General features: G+C 51.7%; 6 protein-coding genes across 6 annotated transcripts; 4 read left to right on the forward strand and 2 right to left on the reverse strand.

The window, feature by feature from the left end:
• Nucleotides 1-346: 346 nt before the first annotated feature.
• On the forward strand, nucleotides 347-2,813 carry PLICBS_002343 (uncharacterized protein; the record flags this gene model as incomplete). Its single annotated transcript, XM_018321994.1, has 3 exons — nucleotides 347-904; nucleotides 1,049-1,734; nucleotides 1,790-2,813. 3 exons carry the CDS (start codon nucleotides 347-349, stop codon nucleotides 2,811-2,813), a joined length of 2,268 nt encoding a protein of 755 aa, XP_018179474.1.
• A 946-nt stretch (nucleotides 2,814-3,759) lies between these two features.
• On the forward strand, nucleotides 3,760-10,194 carry PLICBS_002344 (uncharacterized protein; the record flags this gene model as incomplete). The annotated part of the gene is made up of 1 exon (XM_018321995.2): nucleotides 3,760-10,194. One exon carries the CDS (start codon nucleotides 3,760-3,762, stop codon nucleotides 10,192-10,194), a length of 6,435 nt encoding a protein of 2,144 aa, XP_018179475.2.
• Nucleotides 10,195-15,718: 5,524 nt separating this feature from the next.
• PLICBS_002345 (uncharacterized protein) lies at nucleotides 15,719-17,553 on the forward strand (the record flags this gene model as incomplete). Its single annotated transcript, XM_018321996.2, has 3 exons — nucleotides 15,719-15,823; nucleotides 15,921-16,406; nucleotides 16,516-17,553. 3 exons carry the CDS (start codon nucleotides 15,719-15,721, stop codon nucleotides 17,551-17,553), a joined length of 1,629 nt encoding a protein of 542 aa, XP_018179476.2.
• Nucleotides 17,554-18,051: 498 nt separating this feature from the next.
• On the reverse strand, nucleotides 18,052-19,655 carry PLICBS_002346 (suppressor of loss of ypt1; the record flags this gene model as incomplete). The annotated part of the gene is made up of 2 exons (XM_018321997.2): nucleotides 18,052-19,266; nucleotides 19,338-19,655. The coding sequence occupies 2 exons, from the start codon at nucleotides 19,653-19,655 to the stop codon at nucleotides 18,052-18,054; spliced, it is 1,533 nt and encodes a 510-aa protein (XP_018179477.2).
• A 1,444-nt stretch (nucleotides 19,656-21,099) lies between these two features.
• On the forward strand, nucleotides 21,100-22,989 carry PLICBS_002347 (uncharacterized protein; the record flags this gene model as incomplete). The annotated part of the gene is made up of 2 exons (XM_018321998.2): nucleotides 21,100-21,174; nucleotides 21,262-22,989. The coding sequence occupies 2 exons, from the start codon at nucleotides 21,100-21,102 to the stop codon at nucleotides 22,987-22,989; spliced, it is 1,803 nt and encodes a 600-aa protein (XP_018179478.2).
• Nucleotides 22,990-23,951: 962 nt separating this feature from the next.
• PLICBS_002348 (uncharacterized protein) lies at nucleotides 23,952-26,005 on the reverse strand (the record flags this gene model as incomplete). The annotated part of the gene is made up of 2 exons (XM_065600003.1): nucleotides 23,952-23,983; nucleotides 24,055-26,005. 2 exons carry the CDS (start codon nucleotides 26,003-26,005, stop codon nucleotides 23,952-23,954), a joined length of 1,983 nt encoding a protein of 660 aa, XP_065456075.1.
• Between the last annotated feature and the right edge of the window lie 1,750 nt (nucleotides 26,006-27,755).

A 27,755-nucleotide genomic window follows, 5' to 3' on the forward strand; every position in this document is an offset into this window, starting at 1 on the left:
CGGAGCATGCGGTGATTGGCCAGGCCGTGCATCCTGCCCGCGGACTCTCCGCGGACACTCCGAAGCATCCGTGGATCTCACCCGTCAAAGCCTCATCAACCCACGGAGGCACCTCGACTTACACACACACAGTCCATCTTTCCAAATCCCATTTTGCGCGTCGCTCACACGCCGTACCGCGGTCACCCCTGTGGGCAACGCGAGTGAAACTCCCAACAAGCCCCCTCCCGAGTCAGGGGTTGTTTTTCTTCTAATTGAGGAGGACGCGAGACAAGAGAAACTTGAGACCCAGAAAAAAGAGGCAGTACAGTATACGTCTAGGGTATTAACTGCTACGCCGGAACCGATGGGTCGCCAGCCAAGACAGCGACCGATCTCGTGTACGCTGTGCAGGGTGCGCAAGCTGCGCTGCAGTCGGGTCTTCCCATGCTCCAACTGCACGTCCCGCGGAGTGGCGTGCCAGCATGAAGGCGCCCCCCATGGCGTGAGCCTGGGCGTCGCGGCCGGCTCAGGTATTCACAAAGACGCTCCCGTCGTGGCCGGCGCCGCGGGCGACGTCAATGCCGTCGAGTTGCTGTCTCGCCTGGAGCGCCTCGAGGCCCTCGTGGCATCCCAGGCCGCCGCCGGCAACGCCAGCTTGAGCACTGCCTGTAGCACCGACGGCAGGGCGTCGGCAGAGCCGTCCAAGGAACAACATCACCAACAGTCTCCCTTGGCGCCTGCGCCTGCGCCGCCGCCAACGCGGCGACCAGGTTCCAACTATCCGCAGCAACAGCTCCCGCCGCCAGCACCGCCAGCACCGGCACCGTCAATATCTCCATCCACGGAGGTTCCGTCGCGCCTCCAGCGCCTCACCGCCGACGTCCTGTGGCTGGAAAGGTCGTGTTCAGGCCAGAAGCTCCTGGTGAGTCTGGCCCTCGCTCTCGCCCCTTGCCCATGCTTGCTTGCTTGCCCGCCCAGTCTCAGTACCAAGTGAAACGTGTTCGCGAACACATGGTTCGTCATCTCCGTCGTAACTCCATGTCTGACCCGGGCGTCGCTCCTCCAGGATTCGCTCGTCGCAGATCCCATCACGTTCCGCACGTGCCCCATCCGCCTCATCTCCAAGCCCTCGTCCTTCATCGTCGAGTCCGATGGCTCGCCCGCCGCCTTGGGCACCACCGAGGTCGTCAAGTGCATCTGGCTCCCGCGTCGTGACGAAGCACAGATACTCGTGCAAAAGTATGTGAGCGACGTCAGCCACTTCCATCACATCATCCACTACCCCACCCTTCCTCGCCTCATCGACGACATCTACGACGGCATCGAGCGCGACAGCCGCTTCGACGTCGGCGGAATCCTGCTCCTCCTCAGCATCTGCACCTGCACCACCTATGCCTGGACCCCGTACGACGATGCGCGCGCCCTCTACGCCTCGGCCGCCGAGGCCAACTGCCAGACGACCGGCTGGCTCAAGGCCGCCCTCGACGTCGTCGACCACGTCCAGCGCACTGCTCACACTTCCCTTGAGTGCGCCCAGGGCATGATCCTCATCTTCTTCGTCCTCTGCAGCCTCGAGGGCGTTTCCACTCGCGCCCGCTCTCTTGTCGCCCAGTCCATCGCCATGGGCCGCGAGCTCTCTCTTCATCTCATCGATTATCCCAACAACTCGCCTTCCTCGGACCCTCAGCAGATGCACAGCATCAAGACCGAGATGGGCCGTCGCGTCTGGTGGTACCTCGCGGCCTCGGACTGGTAATTTGCCCCGTGTCCCGCACCCGGGTCCGCTCCTTTTGCTAACGTGAGGCAGGATGCTTTCGCAGTTCTCGGTGCCGCAAGAAGGCACCTATACCGTGCTGCCAAGCCACATGGTGGTCAGAAAGCCCCGAAATGCGAACGACCAAGACATTGTCGAGGGCCGGGAGGTCATTGACCGCCCCATAGAAGAGCCGACCTGCGTATCCTACCTCCTCCAGCGCATTCGGCTGGCAGAGGTATGTCATGGGCTGCTGGATCGCAGCCCTTTTGTCATGAGCCCAGAGACGATGGAGTACCGCCAGGTCATGGAGGTGGACACGAGGATAAACCAGTTCATGCAAGAGATGCCGGCCTTTTTCTGGCTCGACAACCCCAGCATGGACGACCTTCCCCCGTCCGACCCCCGACGCACCCCGAGCATCACCGTACAACGCTATACCCTCAACATCCTTCTCAACCGCCAGCTCTGCAAGCTTCACTTGCCGTATCTTGCCCGGGGCAGCGTGGAGCCGGCGTTTGCTTATTCGCGTGAACAGTGTCTCAAATCGGCGAGGACCATCATCCACATTGAGCACAAGCTGAGGGGAGAAAACTTGACATTTGTGTCGTTTCGCCAGCGGATGAACATGGTGCTTCGTAGCGTTTTCATTGCCTGCATCGCCCTCGTCCTGGACGCCTGCTTGGTCGACGACTCCCAGGACACCATCAAGAGCGGCGTGGAGGTAGCCGACGCGTGGAGCATCCTGCACGAGGCACGGGACCAATCGCCCCTGGCCTCGAAGCTCCTCGAGCTTTCCATCCAGGTCCTCAAGAAACACAAGGCGTCGCACCCGGCGCTTGAGGTTCTCAAGAACCAGCCGTCGGCCAAGCTGCGGACTCATGGCGGCACGCCGCCCATGACCCCAGACTCGAGTCATCGCGACGATAGCAGGAACGGGATGCTCCCGCAGGCGGCAAATCCAGATTCGGAGACTGCCTATCTGGAACAACAGTGGCAGCAGCTTCAGGGCAGGATGGACCTGGACAACATAGACTGGGACAGGCTTTTCTGGGGTTTGGATGCGCCGTTTATATGAAGCCACTCGTCATGCGCTCGGGTTCCGAGGGCGACTGTATATGAGATATCTATAATGCCAAGCCTGGCGTGTCCAGGTGACGATGAATAGGCGTAATTGTAGCTCTGAGTGAATTGGCTCGAATTAGGCAACGACTTGTACGCCGCTTTTGCGTACAATGAATTGCCGCAATCGTCTGCTGAAGCGGGAGCATTATTTCTTAGGAGCGGGCATCGGGTCGGCGGCGGGCCTTGTCTCCTGACTCGGTTGGAGCCTGCGCGCAGGCGTGTGAGCCTCTGCTGCACATATGCTGGGTGTGCTGCTTTGGGGGGCCGTGAGGCAGGAACCTACGTCTTTTCCCGGCCATCAACCGTCAGGTCCTTTGGCGCAAGGACTGGCTGAAATGTGTAGACTCCTGCGCAGAGTTAGGAATTGCTGGCGAAACCCCGAGGATGCAGGGACAAGCTCACCGCCGATGACGCCGCAGAAGACGGCGAGCCCAATGGGCAACGCCTTTTGAAATCCGCTCATGGCCGCGAGATCAGATGACCGATGTGTTTTGCGACTAGGATCGAGTGGACATGGGAGGCGGCTCGGCGGACGGGCTCGAGATGGAGTGAGGTTGACGCAGGCGAGTTTCTATGCCGCATCGGGTCGAGTCAAAGTGTCCCGTCGTGCCCCACCACGCTCCCCACGCGCCAACGCCGGCGCCACCCAGAGGCACCACAGCAGCTTAGAACGCGTCTCACGCAGACTCCGGCGCGTTAAAGTGCAAGACACCTCGCCCACCAAAACGACCAGCCTCGAAGCGAGTCCTCTGGACCGCTAGCACCAGCACTCCACGCGGCCTGAATTTTCCACACGACATCGTTATCGGCAACCATACGAAGTAGACGCCAACGACCTACATGCAGCGCTACAGCCCCTCAGCCAGCCTTGAATCATGAGACGATGACGAACGGGGACCATGGCCAACTGGAAAGAGCTGGGGGAGGTTCCAGACTCCGAGGAGGAGGATGGCTTCGGTAGCCAAGAAGCCGAGGCACCAGCCTTGCCGACGGCACTCGCGAATACTGCGGAAATCGCGCCGCAGGAGGACAAGGACATTTGGGACGTCCCCGACTCGCAAGGCGAGCAGCAGAGTGAAGTTCAAACGCAGCTCCCAGCCTTACCTTTAGGTGCCGCAACAGCTACACCGCCCTTCGACCAGCTTCCCTACTCGTCGCCACTCTCCTCCGTACCCAGCGAACATGATCTGCCCCCAGTCGACGAGCTCCTCCTCGGTTGGGGCGATGACGAGCCTCCGGCCGTGCCCGAGCCGAACCAAAACGCCGAAGAGACACAGCCGTTGCAGTACCTAGATGCGTCGCCTGGCCCACTACGGACGCGAATCGAGATCCCCATCTATCAAAGCCAGAACCGCCGCCAAGAATTCGTTGACGACGACCAGGAGGCGAGACAAGTGGCCGTTCGCTACGAACGGTCCCTGCGGCCACGCAAGCCCATCCAGGAGCATCCGTACCTGCTGGAGAACGTGCAGTACAGCAATCTCTTCAAGAAGCACGGCGTGAGACCTGTCCGCGTGGCAATTGAATCCGCCCGTCGGCACCGCGAGGCTATGGAGCAGGACAACGACTTCGAGGAAGAGAGTCAGGAAACGACGGATGTGGCTGGAGAATCACAGGTCCACTTCAACGAGCCATCCAGCTCCCTGGGGGCGGCGGATCCCTTCGAGTTCCCCTCGTCATCGCCCCCTAAGACGTCTCCCGCAAACAACCGCGGCAAGGACAGCAGCCGAGCAAGCTCCCCCGGTGATACGGACGATACAAGCGTTCTCGATCAGGATTTGCCGGCGTTGGATGACTTGTTCAAACCGATACCTCGGTTGGTCCCGACGAAGTCCGCCAAGCGCCAATCGTCACCACCCCCCTCTACAGTGCGCAAGCGTCGAAGGATAAATGTCCTCGACAGTGATCCGGCGGAAGCGAATGCAGCGTCCCGCGAGGGCCGTACTTCTCCCGATCCGCTCGCTTCGACTTCGCACAATGCGCAACCAAAACCGGGCACCCGTCCTGGCAAGACGATGCAGGACCGTCAGCCCCAGACTCCTCGTGCAGACGAGCAACCACCCTCGCTTGGAGCAATCATTGATATCTCATCCGACAACGACAATGGACACAGGCTCTCATCAAAGCACCGTCACAATGCTCATGCAGCATCAAGTTCGGAGAGCAGTTCAGAAAGCGACGAAGAAGTCGTCAACACCATTGGACGGCGCATCCGTGGTGTCCTTCCAGCGTCTTGGCTGCGATTGGATCAACAGTCCGGTCGTGACAAGCTTCAGGCGGACATCAGGAGGAACAAACATCGCCAATCTCCTAGCCGCGAGATCCGGCGAGGAGTCGCGCAATCGAGACCGGCGTTGCCGGGCTCGACTGCGGCGAACTTATTTTTTGATGACTCGGAAGAGAGCGATAGCGAGAGAGCTGCGGCCCCTGTGTCTGCGAGTGACTGGTCTCCCGTGCAGGCCAGGCTGAGCCTGGTACCGGACGCGACGCCTGTTCCGGCTCAAGACGTTATGTCAGATGACGATGATGGATCCGTGGTAGAAGACGACCGCATTGATGCCATGCTGCCAGGATGGACTGTACGCAAACGCCAACTCAAACTCCCAGAGTCATTGAAACGCGACCCCAAACGCATCAAGGCCTCTGGCCATACCCCGATTCCCAGGCATTCCAAAGGGCAGCGACAAGAAAAGATCACGAGCCATGTGTACCGAGCCCCAGCGTCATCAAAGCCAGACAATCCCAAGCGCAAGAATCGGAAATCGAAGAAAAGAGCGGGTGGAGGTCAGGCCCCGCGCTCAGCTCCCAGACCAACTCCTCCTCGACTCAGTATTCTGGACGTCCTCGAGCCAAATGCGCCTTGTTTCCTCAACATTGCTGCGCGTGCTGCTAGGCGACAGCCCGGACAAGGGAGAAGCAGCCCAAGGCGAAAGACTATTCAGCTCGCCACTCGGCAGGACCAAATTGATGCAGCGTCAATACTGCATGAATGGCGGGAAGGCTCTATACGTCCACGCCAATCGGTTACAGCTGCCATCAGGAGTCCCAAACAGCCTCGGCAACCGTTGCAAGACACCTCGGGTAATGGACGGCGGAAGCAGAAAGCGTGGACGAGTCAAGCAACGTCTACCACGCGCAAGTTTGTCAAGCAAATTAGTGACGGCGGTTCTGTCACATACAGGCCGGAGAAACCACCCGGAAAACCTCGGTCTGATAAGCCACCCGCAGCAGGTGGTGTCGTTCCTCGCTATGCGGCCCCTACTCGTCCAGCCCAGCTTGAGATGGACGAGAGCGATCAGTCTCGGCGAGGCGCCTTTCATGCTCGAAAGCGCGTCTTTGACCGCCTGTACCGCAATGCCGACTTGGGGATGCCGCTTCAGGCGTCTTTAGCCGACATCGCGGCAGAAATAGCCAGCTCTCCCGACCTATCTGACAGCGTGGAGTCTACACACGCCAGATCGACGACACCTCTCGAACCTCGTCCCGCGAATGCGCCTAGGCGGAAGCTCATCAAGCCACGACGTGTCGATATCGAGGCACCTGAGTTCCAGCGCGCCAAGGAGCCTCTGCCAGTCGAATATGTGCCTGAGCCCAGACCTGTACGGCCTGATCACGGCCATTCCAAGCTGCTCGGTCTGGGCCCTTACGGCACGACCTACACGCAACACTTCGAGGTGTTTCCGCTCGACCCCAGAGTCTATTTTCACGAGACCAGCCTCATTGGTGGCGGAATCCTCGCGTCCTATATCAGAGGCGACGTCTCTGCCAAGGCAGCGGATGCCCGCCCGCCCGTCTCCTTCAACCTGGGGAGCAGGTCCTTGAACTGGGGGGCCTGGGATGCCCAAGTCTCCTCAGAGCTTGGCATCGTGTTCGATTTTGTTGCTGAACAAATCGAGGGTGCTGACGCAGGTAACATGGACTCTTCTTCGACCGCCATCAACGCCTCCATGTTTGTGTTGCGATATTTGAAGGAATCTCTGAGCTTTACACGAGACAACGATATGAAAGCTTTCGCCGCTCGCGCGATTGAGTGTCTCGCCTCTTTCAACAGCCGGGTCGACTCTCTTGTCGATGATCGTACTCAAGCGCCAGAAGCGAGACAGAGCATCGCAATGCGAGTATCTGACCGTATGCTTCTGATGGCACTCGTTGTTTTGCGTATATGCGGAGACGAGCCGATGCTGTCAGTGGAGCAGTTTCAAGCCGAAGATCTCCTGAAGAGAATGTCCAAAACTTCAATGTCGATTCTTCGCGGCACAGGCGCCGCACCGATCAGGAAGGCCTATGATGAGTTGCAATCAATACGGGTCCGGGAACGCGGATTGCGGGATGATGCCTTCGTCATTCAGTCATGGGTGGTCCTGATGAAGGTCCTGGAGGCCGCTCATATTCCTAGGGCATCGTTCTGGGAAGTGGCCCAGGACATCATTATTCCACCGTCAGTCGCCGCCAGCGCAGATGCGGAGAACTTTGAGCGATCGTGGGATTTCATGTTCAACCTTCTTCCGCTTGTCGAATTTGGTGACTCTGGGGTCGTGGTCTCGGGCAGACGTCACGATGTGAACAGTGACGGATGGGGCATCCCCCAGGCTTTGTTGAAACGCGTGTTTCGTTTATACCAAGACAACACGCGGCAGTCTCCCAGCTTCAACGACTACTGCAGGGCACTTGTCGGGCGATGCCACTGCCTCATCCAACAATGGGGGTGGCGGCGATCCGCAGCCGTGGTTGGGGTCATCTTCGACTTCTTTGGCTCCCAGGATCTTGCACATTTGCGCAATGAAGAGGCATACGAATCTCCCCGGTTTTTAGAGGAACTCGCGGGTCGTCCAGTACTAGACGTTGAGCCTGGCGACCGATGCTTTCACATATTCCTGAAGATGGTCGGGCTGAGCATCCGAAAGCTGAGGGAGGTCGATGCTAAGAAGGACATACGCAATCTGGTCGTGAGGACGACGCCAAATCACAACCGCCAACATCTCAAGGAGCAAAATGTGCACGCCCGCGATCTCGCGGCCCTGAGAAACCACCACGATCTCCTTGCCACTTTGTTCTGGGCAGCTCCCCCCGACCTGCGTCCGGCCGTCAGCCTCATCGAGCGCCTTGTTTCCCCGGAGAACTCCCATAAGGAGGCCTGCCTGATCAATATCCGCTGTTGGTCGCAACTCGCGCGATTCATCGTTGCCTCTGGAGAGGCAGGCACAACGTTCAGACCGTTCAATCAGTGGCGGAACTCGTTCTTCCAGCAGGTTCTCCGGCAGTTCAGTTCAGTGGCCCCTGAAATTCAACAGCAAGTTCTTGCCCTGGCCAAGGATGGCCGGCAGCCGATCAGCGAAGATCGCATAAACGACACCATTGCTCGAAACAAGGCGGCGATAGGAGACGTGCTTTACTCTTCTGTTGCCGCTTCTCTGGATGTCCTGACGGCCGCTACAGATCTTGAAGGAGCCACCTTTTCACTGAACACCTACCAACTTCAGACTATCTACCAACAGTTCGCAGCCGCTCCACCAGACCTCGACTGGGGAACATTGCAGGCTGCCGTCACCACGTTGGGCTCATTCCTCCGCAGGGTGGACGACTTCAAGGAAGAAGAGGAAAGCCAGCAAAGCGAAAGCCAAATTTTGAACTCGGCTTTGGCTGACGACGCTTTGGAAACGGTCGAGCGCGTCCTACTTCGAGGATTCTTTTCCATGGCTCGCTGCGTGATGTCCTCACGAAACGAAAAGAAGCCCAACGTCCTTACAAGTGGAAGCAAGGACAAATGCATAGAGAGCGTGGTTTCGCTCTCTGCACGTTTGAGCGCACGATACATCAAGTGCGGCAGCTTCGAACTTTCAGACATGTTCAAACCAGGCACATACGGCTTGTTTGTCGCACCACCTCATCAATTGGACCTGCATCTACGGCGGCACATGACCCATTTCGTGTCTGTTCTGCTGGAGTCTGGTCTGGAATCCTGGACCACCTCGGAGTGTAGCTTACCGGAACTGTGGGCGCTGTCGCTGGTGAAGCCGCGAGACTACCTCAAGTATGAGAACGAGCTTGCCAAGCAGCTTCACAAGAGCGGAAAAGACTTCGTGCCAGACGCGGTGGTGGCTCTGGGCCCAAAGCCTGACTACGTGACGAACCGAGACTTGTTTGAGTTTGCCATCTCGCAGATGAGAAGGTCGATTCGCGACGCTGGGCCGTCGCTCAGAACCATCTTGTTGGCGGAGCATTCTGTAACTCTGCAGCGGGTGATGGAGCAAATCAAGATGGACCTCAAGGCAGTGTCGAATGACGTGTCGAGCCATCAAGGCTACGTGGCCTTCATTCGGAGCATCGTCTCGCTCATCAAATCTCACGGGTCCGAGATCCGGCCGGTGGACAACTTCTTCTACCAGATCTCGAACGAATACTCGCCCTCCACCGACGACCCCCAGCTGCAGGTTGCGGGATTGATCTCATATGGCGTGCGGATCAGAGAAGGCGATACGAGAAGCAGTCAGCAGCTCTTCCACCTCCTGCTCAGCAACGTCAAGTTTGCAATCAGCAACGACAGGCTACGAGAGGACGTGACTATGCTGAGGAAAGGCATGGCGAACCAGGGCATCGTCGGCTTTGTTCTGGGCAAGATGCTGCCCTCCTGCGTTCGAGCTGCGTTCAGACACACTTCCGCACACCCGCTACTGGACATTTATGGAGAAGCGCTGCGTATCCTCTTGGCCAAAAAGGTCGTTGCCTACGAATTGACCGAGGCCGACCTCCCGCACGTCGTCAGTCTGGCGCACGCCGCGATCGAGGGCATAGACGACTGGGTCACTGATGCCGCCGTTTTGTCAGCCACGCAATTGCATGTTTTGCGGCAGATTGTGGCGGTTCTCAACTTGCTGTGGCCACAGATCCGTGTCATCGCCGCGTCTAGCCCCTCCTCACAAGCTTGGACCAGACTGTGCAACTGTTTCGAGCTCCTCCACCAAATCATGACCACAGCCGACGACGTGACGAGTAATCTCGTTCGAGCGGGAGAGACAGTGACAACAGCAGGTAGGCTGTTTGGCGCGAACACGGCCAGCGGCGCCCGAGAAGTGCGGTTTGACTCGGACGTCAAGATGTTTACGGATCTGATTGTCAAGGACGTGGCAACTGGCTGGGGCAGCCGAGAGAATCGGATGACTACCCAGGCTAACAATCACGGCGGCGCGTCAGTGAAGGGCGTGCCGGTTCCGGCTTTCGACGCTGAAGGCGTGCTGCAAGACTTGCATGAGCGGATACGGGAATGGCGCTGGTGGTGGGACGAGGTGTTTGGAGTTTCGTCGCCCGCCGTCTTGGTTGACAATGTTGTGTTTTGAGAGCGAGGCGCATTGCTGGGCGTTTGGGTTTAGTACAGCCTCTTCGATGCAAGGATAACGGCAGTCGAGGATGGCACGAATTATGAAAGAGTCGAATGAATCAAAGCATTGCAATGGAAAGAAGATTAATTTATATTATGCAGTTGGCGACCACTTCAAATGCACTCACTCAATTCAGTGGGCGTGACTAGGAGCAGAAGTGCCTGCCCTAGTGTCGGCTCTCGGCCGGGTTTTCCCCGATGGGTACGGCAAGCCATAGGGAAGAATGTGTCAAAACCTAAATGTCGATCTTAATCCCTACTAGGGATACCCTCCCGTAGCTATCGAATTTTCATTAAGGGTTATATTTAATTATTGTAATATAGGGGCATTTAACCCTAAATAGCTCTATATAGCTTAGACTAAACTTAAACTTATAAAAACTTAAGATATTAATTATTATTGATAATATTCTCCTCTTAATTATCTTACCTTTTATAAGCTAGCCGATAGATATTACTAAACTTATAGCTTAATATCTTATAAAGGTAGATATTATATATATATAAAGGATCTTATTAATACGCTTAAGTATAGAGCTAAGATATCTTATTTAATTAAGATTTTATTTAAAATTATCTAAGAAAGATAAATAATAGCTAGATTTAATATATATCTAAAATATTAAAGCTATAATTATCTTTATCTATAGGAATAAGAAAGATAAGCTATATTTATATTATTAATATAATATAGGTATCTTTAATAAATATTATATATTTCTTACTTTTATATCTAGAGCTTATATAAATTATATATATTTATTATAAATATATTAATATTTATTTTTTTATATAGTTTTAATTATATTTATTTAATATATAAGCTTATTATATTATAGCGAAATTATTTATTTAATTAGCTATAAATAAGAAAGAATATTAATTAATTATATAAAGTTTTTCTTTAAAGTAATAAAGAGTAATTAAATTTATATTCTATCGTTAAAGTAAAAGATAGATATAAAAAGTAATAAAATTATATAATTAATTTATTATATAATTAATTATATATTATATATTATATATTATATATATATATTCTTTTAATATATATAATTCGTTTTCTTCTTTATAATATTAATTAAGGCTTTTCTTTATTATTTTAAATTATATCTCCTTTATTATATTAAATTAATAACTTCTCTTATATTACTATCTATATTAAGTTTATAGATTAAAAAATATATTTATATTATAATAAGCTTTTTAGGCTAGCTATAAATATTATTAAAGAAAGAAATAATAATATAATCTTTATTAAAATAAAGATTAAAGATAAAGTCTTAATTTAATTATTAATTATATTAATAAATAATACTATATTATCTTAAGTAATAATTATATTACCTTTATCTTTTAATATAACTCTCTTTTATATATTTATAGCCTCGATTTTTACTTATTAAATAAGTATTATTAATACTTAAGCTAAAAAGTAAAAGATACCTTTAATTATTATAATATAATTCTTTTTAGTTAAGTATAAAACTATATAAATAAGTATATTCTTAACTAAAAAGATTATTAAAGGACTTACTTTAAATACCTATATTATATTAATATATATACTTAATTTAATATAATGATTTATATTATATATTAATATAATTTATAATCTTATTAATATAATAAAAGATAACTTTAAATACTTTTAAATCGATTAAAAGTTATATTTAAATATTAAATAAAATAAGCTATTAAATATAACCTAATTTATAAAGTATATATATTAATTAATATTATTTAACGATTTCTTATATATTATAAACCTCTATATTATTAATAATAAGCTTATACTTTACTTAATTTATTTATTTAATATTAATAAAGATAATAAAGAGAGTATTTTAAATAAAAGTAATTATAACTTATTTATATAGTCTCGTTTATAGAAAATTAAGAAAGAATAAATTAAAATAAATAAGATATTAATAAAGTAAAAATAAGTTAATTTAATATTAAAGTTAATAAAGATAAAGCTTAAATATAAAGTAAAATAAAAATATAAGTTATTAAATATATAGTATTAAGAAGAAAAAAGTAAGCTAATTACCTATAAGAGTAAATCCTTAATAATTTAAGTAATATTAATTTTATTAATATTAAATATTAATAATAAAATAATAAAAAAGATCTTTATAGACTTAACTATTAAGTTTATAAACGAGCTAATAAATATTAAGGGTTTATATATTATAATTATTTATAATAAGATAAAAAAGAATAAAGTTATTATTTAAGATTAATCTATTTTTAAATATAATTATTTACCCCTAAAAGATATTATTTAAGCTATTCTCTCTTTTATATTAACTTTTCTAAAAGACTTACTATAAGATATACCTTTTCTTAGATATATTAATATAATATAGTCTATAAAGATTAATACTTATATAATTAAGGAAAGTCTAGGTTAATTAATTATATAAGTTATTACTTAACTCTTTTATAAATTAAATACTTATATACCTTTATTATCTCTTATAGTAAATACTTATTAAGACTTAATTAAGTTTCTTTAAATACTTAAAGTAAGAAATAGAATTATTTAGCTAGGATATCTTAAATATAACTTTATATATTATTATTTTAATAGTTATAATATAATATATTTAGCTACTTAAAGATATTATATTTATATTAACTATAATTATAGATATAATAGCTATTTTAAAGCTAAATAAATTACTTATAGTTATCTTAGATATAATCTATATATAAATATAAGATTATAATTTAATTAATAAGGATTATATTATTAAAATAGCTATTTTATATTAATTAAGTAAAGTATATCTATAATATATTAAGATAATTTATAGAAATAACTATTAAAATATTTAATTTATATATTATTTATTTATTTATATATTTATAAGCTATTACTATTAACTTTTAATATAAATATTATAAATACTTCGACTAAAATATTAATAATCCTAAAATATAATTAATTATATAGTATTATTCTCTATAATTACTTAATCTTAAAATAAATAAAAATAAATATTAAAGATTAATATTATTTTATTATTATAATTTAACTAAAATATTTATAATATCTTTAATTAATATTAAAAGAGATAGATATATTATATAATAATATTTTAGTTTATACTTATTAAGAAACCGTAATAAAACTAAGTAATATAACGTAAATATATATTAATATTTATATAAATCTTAAATCCTTATTACTTTAGCTTATTATATATATTAATTAATTATACTTAATTAAGCTTAAGTATATAAAAGTCTTATTACCTTAGCTTAGCTTTATTTTAATATTTAGAGATATTCTTAAGGGTAATTATATAATATATATTATAGAGATTATAATAGCTAATAATATAGCGTTATTAATATATATAAGTATATAGATATATTTATTTGATATCTTTAATATTACTTTATATCTTAAGGTTATATATTAAATATAATCTTACTTACTTAATTATATTAATATATTAAAACTTAGATTAGTATCGATATAGCTTTATATCGAGTTATATATATTTAATCTAACTTAAATTAATAAAGATACTTTCTTATTATAAGTAAACTTATATATTTTTATTTAAGAGGACCTTATCGAAAAAGAATAAGTAAATATATTCTTATATCGCTAGCGTAATTTCTATTCTTAGTTATATTATTAAGCTATACTTCTAGACGAATCGGGAAAGAATACTTTAAGATATTATAATTAAATATAATATTAAAAGTAATTAAATTATTTTATTATAACTCTATCTATTATATATTTAAGCTTTAAGCTTATTATAGATATAATCGAGATTAATCTATAATTAAAGTATTAAATTATATATAGATATATTTAAATTAATATAAAATTATATAATTAAAACTTAATTTAAAGTATATATATAACTCTATAATTAATCTTATTTATATTAATTATATATATTATATTTATATTTAATTAAAGAGGTATAATTTATTATATAATTATATAGAAGATATTAAATATATAATATATATAAAACGCTTATTTACGTCTAAAAAGTAAATATATAAAACTATATTAAAAAAAATACTTAAATATTATATAAAAGAGGAAAAAAAACCTTATATATAAGTATATAAGGAAAAAAACCCTTATATATTACTTAATATACTTATTCTTCCTTATCTTCCTTTAAAACCGCTACTTTAAATACCTTTAATAAAGCCTAGCTAACCTCTATATATATATAAGCGTTTATACTTATAAATATATTTATAAGAGTATTATAGTTTAAAACTATATTTATAACGAATTAAATATACTTAAATATAAGAATATTAAGAGATTTATACTTATTTAATAACTTAAACTTTATAAATATCGCTATATAATAATATATTAACTTATATATATCTTTATAAAATAGATTAAAATATATTAAATAAAAGTAAGTAAGAATTTAAATTATTACTATAATAATAATTAAAATAGCTAAGATTTATAGCTATAAGGATAATATAGCTATTAAATATATTATTTTTCTTATAATAGCTATTATATATATCTAGACTTTTTATTCTTATTTTATATATAAACTTAATTAAAGTATTAATTAATTATAAGCGCTTAATATTAATAATAAATAGAGTTAGCTAAAAACTTTTTATTTTAAGGCTATATATAACTAAATAATAAAGCTAAAGTATATAAATATTAATATATATTTATAAATATAAAGATAGAGATATACTTTATTATATTTATCTTTATTCTATAAGACTATTTAAGCCTTACTTAAATAATACTTAATTGCCTTTATCTAGAGGTATATAATATTAACTATAGCTAATTTATCTTTATTAAATAAGTTTATAGTATTTAAAAGTATTATACCTTTAATTTAAGGTAGAAAGGAAACCTCTTTATTAAGTAATATAATATAAATATATATAAGAACGTATAAATATAGATAGAGAGGGAAAGTATTAATTTATAAAGAAATAAAGTTATATAGAAGTAGAGGAAAGGGCGTAAATATAGTCGGGCTAAAGGTAATAATAAATACTAAAGAAAGAGGGAAAATAATAAGAACTAGCTTATATATATATATTCTATTTTAGTATTTTCTAAATATAGGGGGCCTAGCCCTTATAGGTAATTATATATTTATAAGAAAATATATAGACCTAATTGCATTATTAGCTTAATTACGCTTAATAAGGCGCTTATATACTTATAATAGCGTAATTATGCTCGGATAGGGTATGCCCTAATTAACATTTAGGTTTTAATACATTCTTCCCTATGGCTTGCCGTAATGGGCGGTCCACTAACTGACGTCGCCGGGACGCGCTGCGAGACGCGTTTCAATTAAGCCACCCAAAAACCACCCACCACGACGCAGCACCAAGCCTCGCCGGAATTCGCAGCAACAGCCTCGCCGCCGACACTTAGCTTCCCGACTGTCCGAGTCTATCAGTTTCTGCCAGGCATGGTTGTCTGAGGCCACAACGCCATGGCACCCATCTTCCGCCTTCCAGATGAGGAGCTCCTCGCCTCTCTGGTCCAGCGTTTCCCCGGCCGGGATCACCAGATTCGCTCCCTCGCAACGCTCCTCCACGTACGTACCGGCTAGGCCACAATGATTGCGGTGCTTCAGGTGCCCCAATATGTGGTGATTTCGAAAACTAACGCATGTTTTTTTGTATCTCTCATAGCCTGACGCCGCGCCGTGTCGCAACCTCGTCCTCCACGGAACCGAAGCCACGGGCAAATCCGCCGTCACATCACAGCTCCTATCACACCTGGCCGCGTCACGACCCGTCAATGGCAACGCAGACGGCAAAGCCGAAGGCGGCGGCAGCAACAATGTCGTCAACAACAGCGACGGCGGGGCCAGCCTGCGATACGCCATCGTCAACGCCGCGCAGTGCATCACCGGCCGGCATCTCTTCGAGCGCATCGTCGGGGCCGTGGCCGACGCGCTGCGGCGGGACGCGCGGGACGACGACGAGCGCCGCAGATGGAACCAGCAGCGCAGGCGCTGCGAGACGCTATCGCAGCTGACCGTGGCGCTGGGGGCGATGCTCAGAGACCCGACGCGGGATCCGCGCTGGAGGTTCGTCCTGGTGCTGGATGCCATCGACCGACAGAGGGACGCGCCGCCGACGCTGCTCCCTGCGCTGGCTCGCCTGTCGGAGATTGTGAGTCTCTTGCCTCTCCACTCTCGCTCTCTGGCCGACAACCCCGTTGGCATGGACGAGAAGAGGAATATGAGAAGGAACCCGCTGACCACCGCGCCCGACCATCAAGATACCCTGCCTGACATGCGTCTTCATCGTCACCGCACCACCCGCCGGTTTCCTCCGCACGCCCTCGTCGCCGCATCTGCACTTCCCGCCGTACACCAAGCCCGAGTTCGTGCGCATCCTGGCGCTCGCCCCGCCGCCGCCCATCCCCGGCACGACGCAGCGCGAGACGGCCGACCTGTGGACGCGCTTCTGCGCCGCCGTCCACGACGCCTTTGTGCGCTCCGCCGCCCGCACCCTGCCCGCCTTTCGCCACGGCTGCCGCGCCCTGTGGCCGCGCTTCACTGCCCCCGTCGTCGCCAGCACGTATACGGTGAAAGAGTTCTCGAAGCTGCTCGTCGCCGCGAGGGTTCACTTCCAGGACGAGTCACTCCTGAACCCGAGCATTGTCTCGGTGCGGCCTGCCGCGAGCCGGAAGAGCGCCGCCCCGGCGGATGCCCCTGACCATACGTCCACTGTTGCCGTCAACGGCGTATCCAAATCTACAACAACGGCGATGACGACGACACCTCATACACCGGCCGCCGCACCGGCCGCCGCCGCGCAGCTTACAGCCCTCCTCCCCATCGCCGCCCGCATCCTCCTCCTCTGCGCATACCTAGCCTCCCACAACGCCGCCCGCCACGACCTAACCGTCTTCTCGACGTACCACCACGGACGCAAGCGTCGACGCGGCGGGGGCTTCGCCTTGGCCTCCACAGGCGGCGGCGGCGGGTCGTCGACGCCCCGCCGCGCCAAGCACCGCAAGATCGCGCGTAAGCTTCTCGGCGCGCACGCCTTTGTCCTCGAGCGCATGCTGGCCATCTTCGAGGCCGTGAGGGGCGAGTGGATTCCCGAGGGCGGCAGCTCCGTGGGCTCCGTCGTCGACGGCGACGTGGGTATGGCCATCGCCACGCTGGCCAGCCTGCGGCTGCTGGTGAGGGTCGGCGCGGGCGACACCATGGACCGGGCGGGCAAGTGGAGGATCAACGTCGGGTGGGACGCCATCAGGGGTATAGGGAGGAGCATCGGCGTCGAGGTAGAAGAGTGGCTCATGGAGTAATAGTAGCAGCCACGCAAGACACGGGCGTCACATCGAGAGAGGAAGAGCATTTTGAGATACCTAGCCTGCTTGTTTCAAACACGCCCGTGTTCAACACGCTTTTCATAAAGGCCATCCGATTCAGGGACGAAGGCGCACGCGCACGTCCTACCATGCACATCCCCGTCCAAAGTATATCTAAACAAAACGTACCACATTCATGCAAGGCATGCGCAGATAGATGTCATTCCATGTACATGTACACCGGGGAAGGCCAAAAAAAGAAAACCCTCGTTCCCCGCAGACAACGCCAGAAGCCCGTCTCGATGCCATAGGTAGACTGTCCCCCAGATCTAGATGCTTGCGTGCTTTTGTGACCTCAAAAAGATGTGTGAGCGGTGCCGGCGGACAGTACTGTCTCCGCCAATCAAGCCGGAAAGGTGAAAATAAGAAAGGTAAACGTAACAAGGGCTCAACGACAACTCGGTCCTTCTCCTTCGACCCATGGCAGAATGTCGACTACCGCTGGGCCCAGCCAGCGTTGACACGGCCAGAACGACCGCGCCCAAAGTTGTCATCGGCCTTCTTGGAATCCTCGTTGGCCGTGACGGCCCCGAGGAATCCCTCGGTGTACGGATGCGCACTGGAGCCGCCCTTGGGGCTGCTGGCGCCCGAGACATCCTCACTGAGGGGAAGCAATGGCGTGCCCGTGCGGGACTGCGTCATGAGGCGCGCCTTGCGGTCGGCCTTGTTGCTCTCACTCGTCCGGTCGTAGAGGTAGAGGCCCAGGAAGGTCAACGCAATGCCCACTGCCTGTACGGGCGTCGTGGGACTCCTGAACCAGAGGATCGCCATGACGATGACAAAGACGCGCTTGATCAGGCTGGCGACCGAGTAGGTGACGGGCGACACCATGGACAGGAGGATGAAAGCCAGCATGTTCTGGCTGAAGTGGAAGACGCCGTTGAAAATGAACTCGAGGGTCAACCGGCCGTGGTCCATGGCCAGGGGATTGTTGCTCAGGTCCACGGCACCGTCACTGAGGAAGTCGCCCAGCAGGCCGATGCCTTCGGACCAAAACCAAATAGGCAAGGTCACGAGAAAGGCCATGCCGGAGGAGTAGCATAGTAGGTTCAGCTTGTCCAGCTTCTTGGATCGCACGCCGGGGGCCTCGGCCTCGGCCTTTGCCGCCTCGTTGAAGATCTTTTTGGAGACGATGTTTTGCGTGACGAAGATGAGCGTTGCCAGCAGCGCCTGCAGGACGCCCGTCAGTTGGCCCTCGTAGCTGTGCTTTCCCGAACAGGCGAGCATGACGCCGACAGTCAGGGGGATAAGAGAGAGGTAGGTCGCCTGGGGGTATCGTATGTCGTAGAATATCCTGTATGCCAGGACGGTGAACAAGGGGGATAGGCCCTTGATGGTATGTACCAGAGACACGGGTATCTTGGCCGTGGCGGTCGAGCTGAGTAAATGGCCACCAATCTGGAAGGCAGCCAGTGGAAGCGTATTGAGGATGACCTCCTTACTCGGCTTGCGAATGGGATGCCTCAGGACGGCGATCTTGTTGCGCAGATCGGGGAATATCGTGGCTAGCCAGGCCAGGAACATGCAGGAGGAGGAGACGAAAGCGAACTGAACTATGGTCAGGGTCGCTGGCTTGTCGAAGGCGATGAGGATCGATTTCGAGGAGGTGTTGGTCAAGGCCGACGACGCGTACCACGACAGGCAAAGTATCTGGGGGAAAGGAGGTGTCAGCCAGGCACGATTGATGGACGAGGAGGGCAGGAGAGCGAGGCTGAACATACGACGAGCTTTGGGGAGACGGGTGCCCGCAGGGCGTCGGCAATCTCGTGGGCATTCTGGCTCATGCTGCCATTTCTGGCGCGTATGGTGCGAAAGGCATCGCTCAGGCTCTTCTGGCGGCCGTGTCCGCGGCCGGAGCTCGACGGCCAGGCGTGGGTGTGGCCATTCTCTCTCCTAGCGGAGGGCTGCCAGCGATCCGAGAGTGTGGCGCCGCCGTTGGGCTGAGGATATGCGGCGGGCGATGACTTTTCGCGGCTCGGACTGCGTGCGACGCCATTGGCCATGTATGGCGCGTCGACGTGATCTGGGAACTTCTCCATGGCTGACGTCGTCGGCGCCGAGCGCAGGAAGGTGAACCGACGCGGAGTGTGCGTGGGTCGAGGGATGCGTCAATGCACGTCAGGACGGGGATGAGACGGCGGTATCGAAGCTTGGCATGGGTGGGATTATTCGAGCGCGGGCGCCTTGTTCATCCAAAAAGAACAAAAAATAAAGTAAACGAGTGACAAGGTGGATGCCGGTGGGCTGGGCGGGATGCGGCGGAGGGGGGATAGTCAATCGTTGCGGCGACGGCTTGTTGCGAATTATGAGCGCGGCGACGCGGTCGTGGAGAGCGGCAGACGGTTCGAGGACGGATAGGAGTTGGCGGGTGCGGCGACAAGGCGTGCATGCGATGGCGAGTCCATGAGGAGGATCGCGGAACCAAACATGCGGGAGAGAGACATGAAGGAGGATGACCGTCTCCGCCAGGCGTTTGTGTCGAGTAAAAGAGAACGTGTGGTTGCGCAAGCAGCCGGTGGGTCAGATGGGTGCTAAAGTGCCGTCTGGCCCCAGTGGATTTGGCGAGGTGTGCTGGGCTCTTGCATTGATGATGACAGCGCAGGGGTAGGTAGGTGCAGGTGGCCCGGGGCTCTTGTGGCCAACTTGGCTGCGCCCAGGTGCCGTCTACGGCCCGCCAACAGGTGCCAGTACCCGCTCCCCTGCGCCCATGTGCCTTGGTTGACTGGTGGGGGGGTAGGCACCTGCGCAAACCTCAGCGGGAGCAGGGGCTCTCCAGGGCTGGCTAGCACGTCCACGGCCTGATGTGGGCTGCCGGCGGGCACCTGAGGCTGCTTGCGGGTTGGCGGCTTTGGATGGCGGGTACCTCGCAATCTCCAATGATAAGCTGCTGAATTACAGTACCAGCTCTCGCTGCACTCCAGTGTGCGCCTGCGCAACCCCAGTGGAACAGCGCCAGTCGGGCTGGCACAGCATCGGGGCCCGCCACCTGGTGCTGCTAGGTACCTTAGCCGGCATTTCGCCGACGGCCGCCAGATGGCCCCCGGGTCTGCAACTGAGCCACATGGGCACCTCCCGGTCAGCTTGCCCGTCGCATTTCGTGCGGCGCAGGCCACCGCCACGCCTGAGGCGCCTCCTCCACTTTTTATTTTCGCCCAGCAAGGCCGGCCCAGACACGCGACGAGGCTGCAAGTTGAACCTCACCTCTCACCTTCAACTCCTCCATCACCAGCACCCAGCTGCACCACCAGCTGCTCTGCCGCCCTCACGGCCAGCCAAAATACCCCACGGCGTCCGTTGCCTCGGCATTCTGCCCTCCCTCATCATCGCAACCTCCTCCCGTCGCGTGATGGGAAGAGACCCGAAGCAATACATCGTCGCTCTCGTCGGCCTCTACGCCGTTTTCCAGCTCGTCACCCAAGCCTCGAACCCGGCCGCCGTTTCTAGGCACGGTAGCGGCGCCCAGTCGCCAAACGCAAACTCGCCATGGCGGCCCCAAAAATGACCAAGAACCAGATGCGGAGGGCCAAGAAGAAGGAGCAGAAGAAGTCAAAGGCACAGGTAAAGCGCCCTCTTGCGATAAACCTACTCCTTCAAGGCGCCATTCGCCTATTTTTCTCCCCAAGCAACCATCCTGACATCCTCCAGGAGTCGGACCAGCCGCAGAATGAAGCCCCCCCGGCCTCGGACGAACATGCAGTCAAGTCTGACAAGCCCGACGACGCCGATGGCCAAGCGGGTGCGGATGCGGCCGAGGTCGCAATCACCGTAGAGAAGCCGGACCTCGAGGACGCCTTGGGTGACGACGAAGCCCTGGCTGCCTACAGAGACATCTTCTCCAAGTTCGGTGCTTCCGTCGATGGTGACAGCATTGCCAAGGAAGCCAATGCCGGCAACCAAGGCGATGTCTTTTTCGACGACGACGACGATATCCCCGACGAAGACGAGGAAAACACGGGCAGGACAAGACTCTCCAAAAAGAAGCGCAAGCAGCTCCGAACACTCTCCGTCGCCGAACTCAAGAGCATGGTCAGCCACCCCGAGGTAGTTGAGTGGCACGATGTGTCGTCTCTCGACCCCCGGCTGCTCGTGCAGATCAAAGCCCAGCGAAACATCGTGCCCGTGCCGACACATTGGTCGTTGAAGCGAGAATACCTCTCCTCCAAGCGCGGTATCGAGAAGTCGGCTTTCAGACTGCCCGCTTTCATCGCCGAAACCGGCATCTCGGAGATGCGAGACGCCGTACTCGAGAAGGAGGCAGAGCAGAGCCTCAAGCAAAAGCAGCGCGCCCGCGTTCAGCCCAAGATGGGAAGGCTGGACATTGATTACCAGAAGCTTTACGATGCGTTCTTCCGCTTCCAGACCAAGCCGGAGCTGACGCGCTACGGAGAGGTTTATTACGAGGGCAAGGAAGCCGAAGTAGACTATCAGCACTTTCGGCCCGGTGACCTCGGCGAGGCGACCAAAGAGGCCCTGGGGATGCCGCCCGGCGCTCCTCCGCCTTGGCTCATCAACCAGCAGCGCGTCGGACCCCCTCCCTCATACCCCACCTTGAAGATTCCTGGCCTGAACATGCCGCCCCCTCCCGGAGGAACCTGGGGCTACCACCCGGGTGGATGGGGCAAGCCCCCTGTCGACGAGCTGAATCGCCCGCTTTTCGGTGGTGACGTTCTTGGCCTGAATACCCAACAGCCTGCGCCTGTCCAGCAGGGACAACCCGACCAGCCCATCCTCGAGCCCGTCGAGCGGACGCTGTGGGGCGAGCTGCAGCCACGCGAGGAAGAGTCTGAAGAGGAAGAAGAGTCAGACGAGGAGGAGGAGGAGGGCGAGGATGAGCAGGAGGAGGATGTGGGTGGAGAGGAAGACATTGGCGGCCTGGAGACACCTGGCGGATACGCTAGCACCGTTCTGCCTAACCAAGGCACCGAGACATCCATGGCCGGAGACTTTGATCTGCGGAAGGAGCGCGCCGGGTATGGAACCGAGACGCCATCCGGGCGCGCCGCATACACGGTCCTGAAGGAGCAAAAGACCCAAGGCGCCGGGGGCCTCTTCGGCGTCGGCCACCAGTACGACCTGAGCTCCGCCCAGCACGCCAATATGCCCGTCCTCGGCGCCGAGGACGACTCGCGAAAGCGCAAGAAACCCGGCGATGTGGACGTGGCCCTCGACGTCGACTCGCTCGGCCAGCACGACGGGCTCGACAAGAACGCCCTCCGGCAAAAGTTCGAGGAGGGCAGCAGGCAGCAGGGCGTGGGCGCCAACTGGCAGCACGACGAGGACCTGGCGGACATGATTGCCGAGGAGAGCCGCAAGCGGCAGAAGACGGAGAGGGAGCGCAGCGACCGCCGCAGGGAGGCGCGCGGTCGCCACTGAGAGCGGCGCTTGCCGAGCGGAATGTGCAGCGCCGGGCACGCGGAAAAGCAAATATCCAACGAAAGGAAAGGTTGGGCGTTGGTGCTTCGGCCGGTATGATGTCGCGCTTCTCTCCGGACTTCCGGATATGTTTTCGCATTTGGCGTCTGGGGTTTGGGGCCTTTATGAGTGTAGAGTAAATGTTATGCATAGGATGGGAATGCGCGAGGCTCATGGATAGGGGATTGACTGCGGTCAAGACACTGAACCGAAGAACTATAAATGGCAGATTCACCCAGGCCCCCGAAGAGTGAAGATGCCTTCTGATCGAGCCGTGCTGTGCAAACCCCCATGCTACGCACACCACAGTGAGTCTCCTGTATTACAACCGAAGCACGATACCGGGCGCGCCGCCAGCTACGGGCAGGCTTGAACAATGAATTGCGCCCTGCCTGGGACGTCGATGCTTGCCTGGCCTCCGAGCTGCTTAAAACCATATGAAGTGATGACCTGCTCGCTCTTCCAACACATCCGCCCGGCCCACCAGACGCCATTCACCGCCAATGCCCAAAGAGTTCCATCCCCTACCAAAGCAAAACCCAGCCCCCTCTGCAAAACCCCAATGTGTCTCATGCTTCGTTCCTAAGTCGCGTTTTGGCGGCCGCCGTGCGTTTACGTGTCATGCGTTTCTCCCTCAGCGCAGGCTCCGCCCGCCGGGACGTTCGCCGCGTCCGCAAAAGATCGGGCTCCTAGCTCGGAATTTGCGCCTCGCAACATGAGTTGCAGCGCCAGTCACGTTGCGTGACGGGGACTTTCGCGGTTTCCTTGATGCAGGTCGAGTGATATAATCGCCGCGCACAGGACTATACCGGGATAAAGGGTCAGCAAAGTTCGCAGGAGAAAGACGAAGGGATCCTACCTTGTTAGAACATAGTAACAGCGTCGGTCCCAGCACCGGCAATTGGCAGACGTTGCAGCCGCTGCTACTTTTGCGAATTTGCGTCGACCGCGGAGACTGTCGCGAGGCGCTATCTCCTCCGTGCGAGCTGTCTGACGAATTCGACGGCCCATTTAAACCTGTCGCACTCTCCGATCTGGCAGCATTGATGTGTTCAAATGCCAGTTTCATGGTGTCGTCGCCCAGCAAGTCGCGGGCAAGCAGCACACTGCAATGCTTCCCGAACTCGATCATACGGTGGTTCTCGGCCACGAGCCACGCTGCCTTCTCTTCGACGAAATCGAGAAAAGCACGTGGAAAATACGCGGCTGAGGTGATGCTCTTGCGCAAAATGAACCCGTCCCACTCCCAGATATACTCCTTCTCCGTCGCATCCACGTCGGTGAACTCACCTATGCTCTCCTGGTGCTTTTGTATGAGCCATGTATCATCCGGCACCGTCTCGGGCACCTCCTGTCCGGGCTGCAGCTTTGCCTTGCTAATGGGGTGAAATAGGGGCTGTGGAATGTTGGGGACCAGGACTTTCTTGTTCTTTGACTTGGCAACCCGGCGTCCGGGAAGCTTTGAAAGTTTCGGAGCCGGCGAATCAGATGCAAGCCTGTTCGCTTGTGCTTTGACTGAGGGGGACCTAAACAACTCTTCATTTTGAGCGGCCTGCGCCGAGACCGAGGGCAGGTCGCCCATGGAGAAGGACGGGATGTTGAATACCCTGGGCTGGCGGGCAGCCGCCCTGCTTGGTGTCGTTGGCATCGCTCGCAGAGCAGACACACGAAACTGCGGCCCCTGACTCGTTGTTTCGAGGACGAACTCGTATGCAGGATGGACCAATTTCAAGTGGAGCTGCAGCTGCGACGTCGACTCGTGATAAGCGCCACATTTAACGCATCGGTAGAAGTCCAGGCAGACCGGCTGATCTGATGGCAGCAGATACTGAACACGTCCTTCATGGGCCGTGTGGCTAGCACTTCGCGCCCGCCTTCTGCGTTCCCTGCCCTGGGCCTGGTCGCTAAGAAGTTTCAAGTTGTAGTTCTTGGACTTTTCGCGGGTTCTCAGCGACCGCGAAGGGGTCTGGTCGCCGCCGACGTCGTCGTCATTGTCGTGGGATGCGTCTCCGTTTGAATGGCCATTGATCCCATTGATCCCATTGACCCCATTGATCCCATTGACGACGTCATCTGCGGGCTGCTCGAAGTTGATGTCACCGTACGGGTCTGCGTCAGGGTCAATGGCCGTGATACATGGTTTCGAGTCCTTTTCGACCTGCTTCAGAGATCTCAGCCCGCTTCCCCATCGAAGGTCGATGTCCATGATGTAGTTAGTGGGCACAGCAAGCCGGTCCGAAGGATGCCCAGGCGACAAGTTCAGAGACTGCCTGAGTCGGCCAACGATGCTATCAAAGTGGCTCGACAAAATGCAGGACTGGCTCGAGTCGAACGAGTCGGTGAGAATGCCGAAGTCAAGCTGCGGATTTAGAGGAGGCCAGCGGACGCCACCGTTGGCGGACTCGAGTTCGACTAGGAGTTCGTACTTGTCGGAGAGGTCGTACCTCCCGTCGTCGGGCCTGCTGATAAGAATGCTTTCCTTAGGGACGTAGAAAGGACGGGGCAGGTCGACCCGGGCGACGCGATGGGGACCCACGGGGTTCTTGTACGTGGTGAGATCGCAAAGCTGGCTTTGGCAGTGGAGGACTCGCGGGACGGCAGAGCTCAAGTCGCGGATGGTGATCCTGCAGGCGGCCTTCGTGGTGAGGACGTCACGGGGTATCACAGCCCCCTGGGCAGAGCGGACCTTTTTCGAGTCCTTGTGCAGGATCTTGAGAACCTCGACGCGCAGGACCGAGCCAGAGTCCGTTGTGCGGGGTGCTGCGATGAGATTTCCAGCGTCGAATGAGTCGGGCGATGAGACACGGGGACGCTTGGCTGGGCGGCGTCCGTCTGCGGACGCAAGTTGAGGCCCCTTGTGCGTCGGCGACGACATGATGTTGCCCATGACGGAGGATTCGTGAAGGGGCTTGTGGACCTTGACCCAGTTACGTTGTAGGAAAGGGGCCGTCCGCTGATAGGGACTGTGAACCGTCATGGCGGATTGAAGGGCGGCATGGGACGGCGTATGGAGAAACCTTGTTTGTAGCGGTAGCGCGCAGCAGACGGGGGGCGCGCTATCTGCCGCGGCGGATACGGAACTGTGTGCCGGTGCCTGCCTGCTCAAGAGGATGGAAGGGCGTGTCTCATTGTCGACGCGGGCCCGGCGACGACAGCGAGGCGGCGAGGGCAAACGGACGAGCGGTGCAGCCGAGTATCTGCGCGAACGCGGTTGACGGGCGGGTCCCAGACAAGGCACGGTGAGTGAGCGGGTATCCAGTGGTGCCGCGAGATGCTATGCAGGCAGCCGCGATCAATGGCAGACCGGGCGTCGAGGCTTTGCGTGCGTGCGTGCGTGCAGCGCAACGGGTGAAGGGGCACGGGCACAGTGTCGACGTGAGAGGGCGACGCGTGATGAGGTGTGAGGTGTGAGGTGAGGACAACAGGGGAGCCTCGTTTTCGGGGCCATCGCGACCCCCGAAGTTGCCTAGCGCGGGGGGGAGGAACAGCTGGGGCGGGCGCCCGTGATGGATTATTTACGGGCGGGTCAGAGCCCGCCTACAGGCGCAGGGCAGGCCGGGCAGCCACCGCTACAGCACCAGCGACGGTACCACAGTATCCATGGATAAGGTAGGTTGGGTAAGGTACTAAGTAACGTTATTAGGCAGCCTGGAGGCGGGCAGGCAGGGGAGCCCGTCCCCTAGTACGGCACCAGAGGAGGAACCAACCTACCTACCTAGGCGGGCACCTCGACAGAGAGCCCGGGCGAGGGGGTCTCGACCGCTCATCATGGCAGCTCGTCAGGCTCATTCCCTTTCCATCAATCCCGTCATTACATCCAATCCGTTACAGCCCACCGGGCAAAGCAGCCTTTGAGCTTACTCCCCGGCCCCCTGCTCACTCTTTCTTCCGACTGCGCTTGGTCTCGGGCCCCCAGAATTAGTACCGGCCTGGCATGGCATCGGAGTTCGTCTGCTCTGGAATAGACAGACCTCAGTTGTTGCTCAGGCGCATCACGCCAGCTCACGCGAGGGACGGCACTGCCGCAAAAAGTTCGGCGCCTTTTCACCAGCAGGATCCCGTGGCCATTGTTGCCTTGATGCCTTTCCGCCAACTTTGATCACTCTCCCCAGAACTTTGAAGGGCTTCTCTTACAGCTCATGTTTCCAATACCTCGCCTGGCGCGCGACGCGCGAATTATGCATGGCTCCTTGCCGGCAGAAGCTCACCCGCGTCGATCCAAGACTCAATGTTCATCACATATTTTCATAGACACTCATTAAAAAGGCTCCGGTTTGCTCTTTCAAGACGGTAGTGCTCTCATGGATGTTATCGTACATCTGCTCTGTTGCAGTCTTCCAGCGGCAGCATCGTCCCGGTGGGGGCGGCCCGGCGCCAGATCACCCCGGTCGATGCACACGCCCCGTTAAGTGCATGCCGTCCCCATGCATGTCCCCACGCGTGCATCCGCCGGGGTTACCTCGCACCAACACTAACATTCACGACCCCTGCACGGGCCTGCACTGCACCGCACCGCCAGCCGTCGCTGCCTGCCCCAGCTGGCGCTACCGACTGCAAGGCTACCACAACGTCCAAGCACTATGACGCCTACCTAACAGCGCCGACCTACACACACCCCACCCACATATAAAGCTGCGAACCTCGCACTCGACCTTCATCTCTCGCCGCCCGCTGCAGAGGACCTTCATCGCCCTGCCTGCGCAGCCGGGCTAACCGACATCCGAAAT

The sequence above is a fragment of the Purpureocillium lilacinum genome, assembly GCF_023168085.1.
Source record: "Purpureocillium lilacinum CBS 284.36 DNA, scaffold_2, whole genome shotgun sequence".
Lineage (NCBI taxonomy): Eukaryota > Fungi > Ascomycota > Sordariomycetes > Hypocreales > Ophiocordycipitaceae > Purpureocillium > Purpureocillium lilacinum.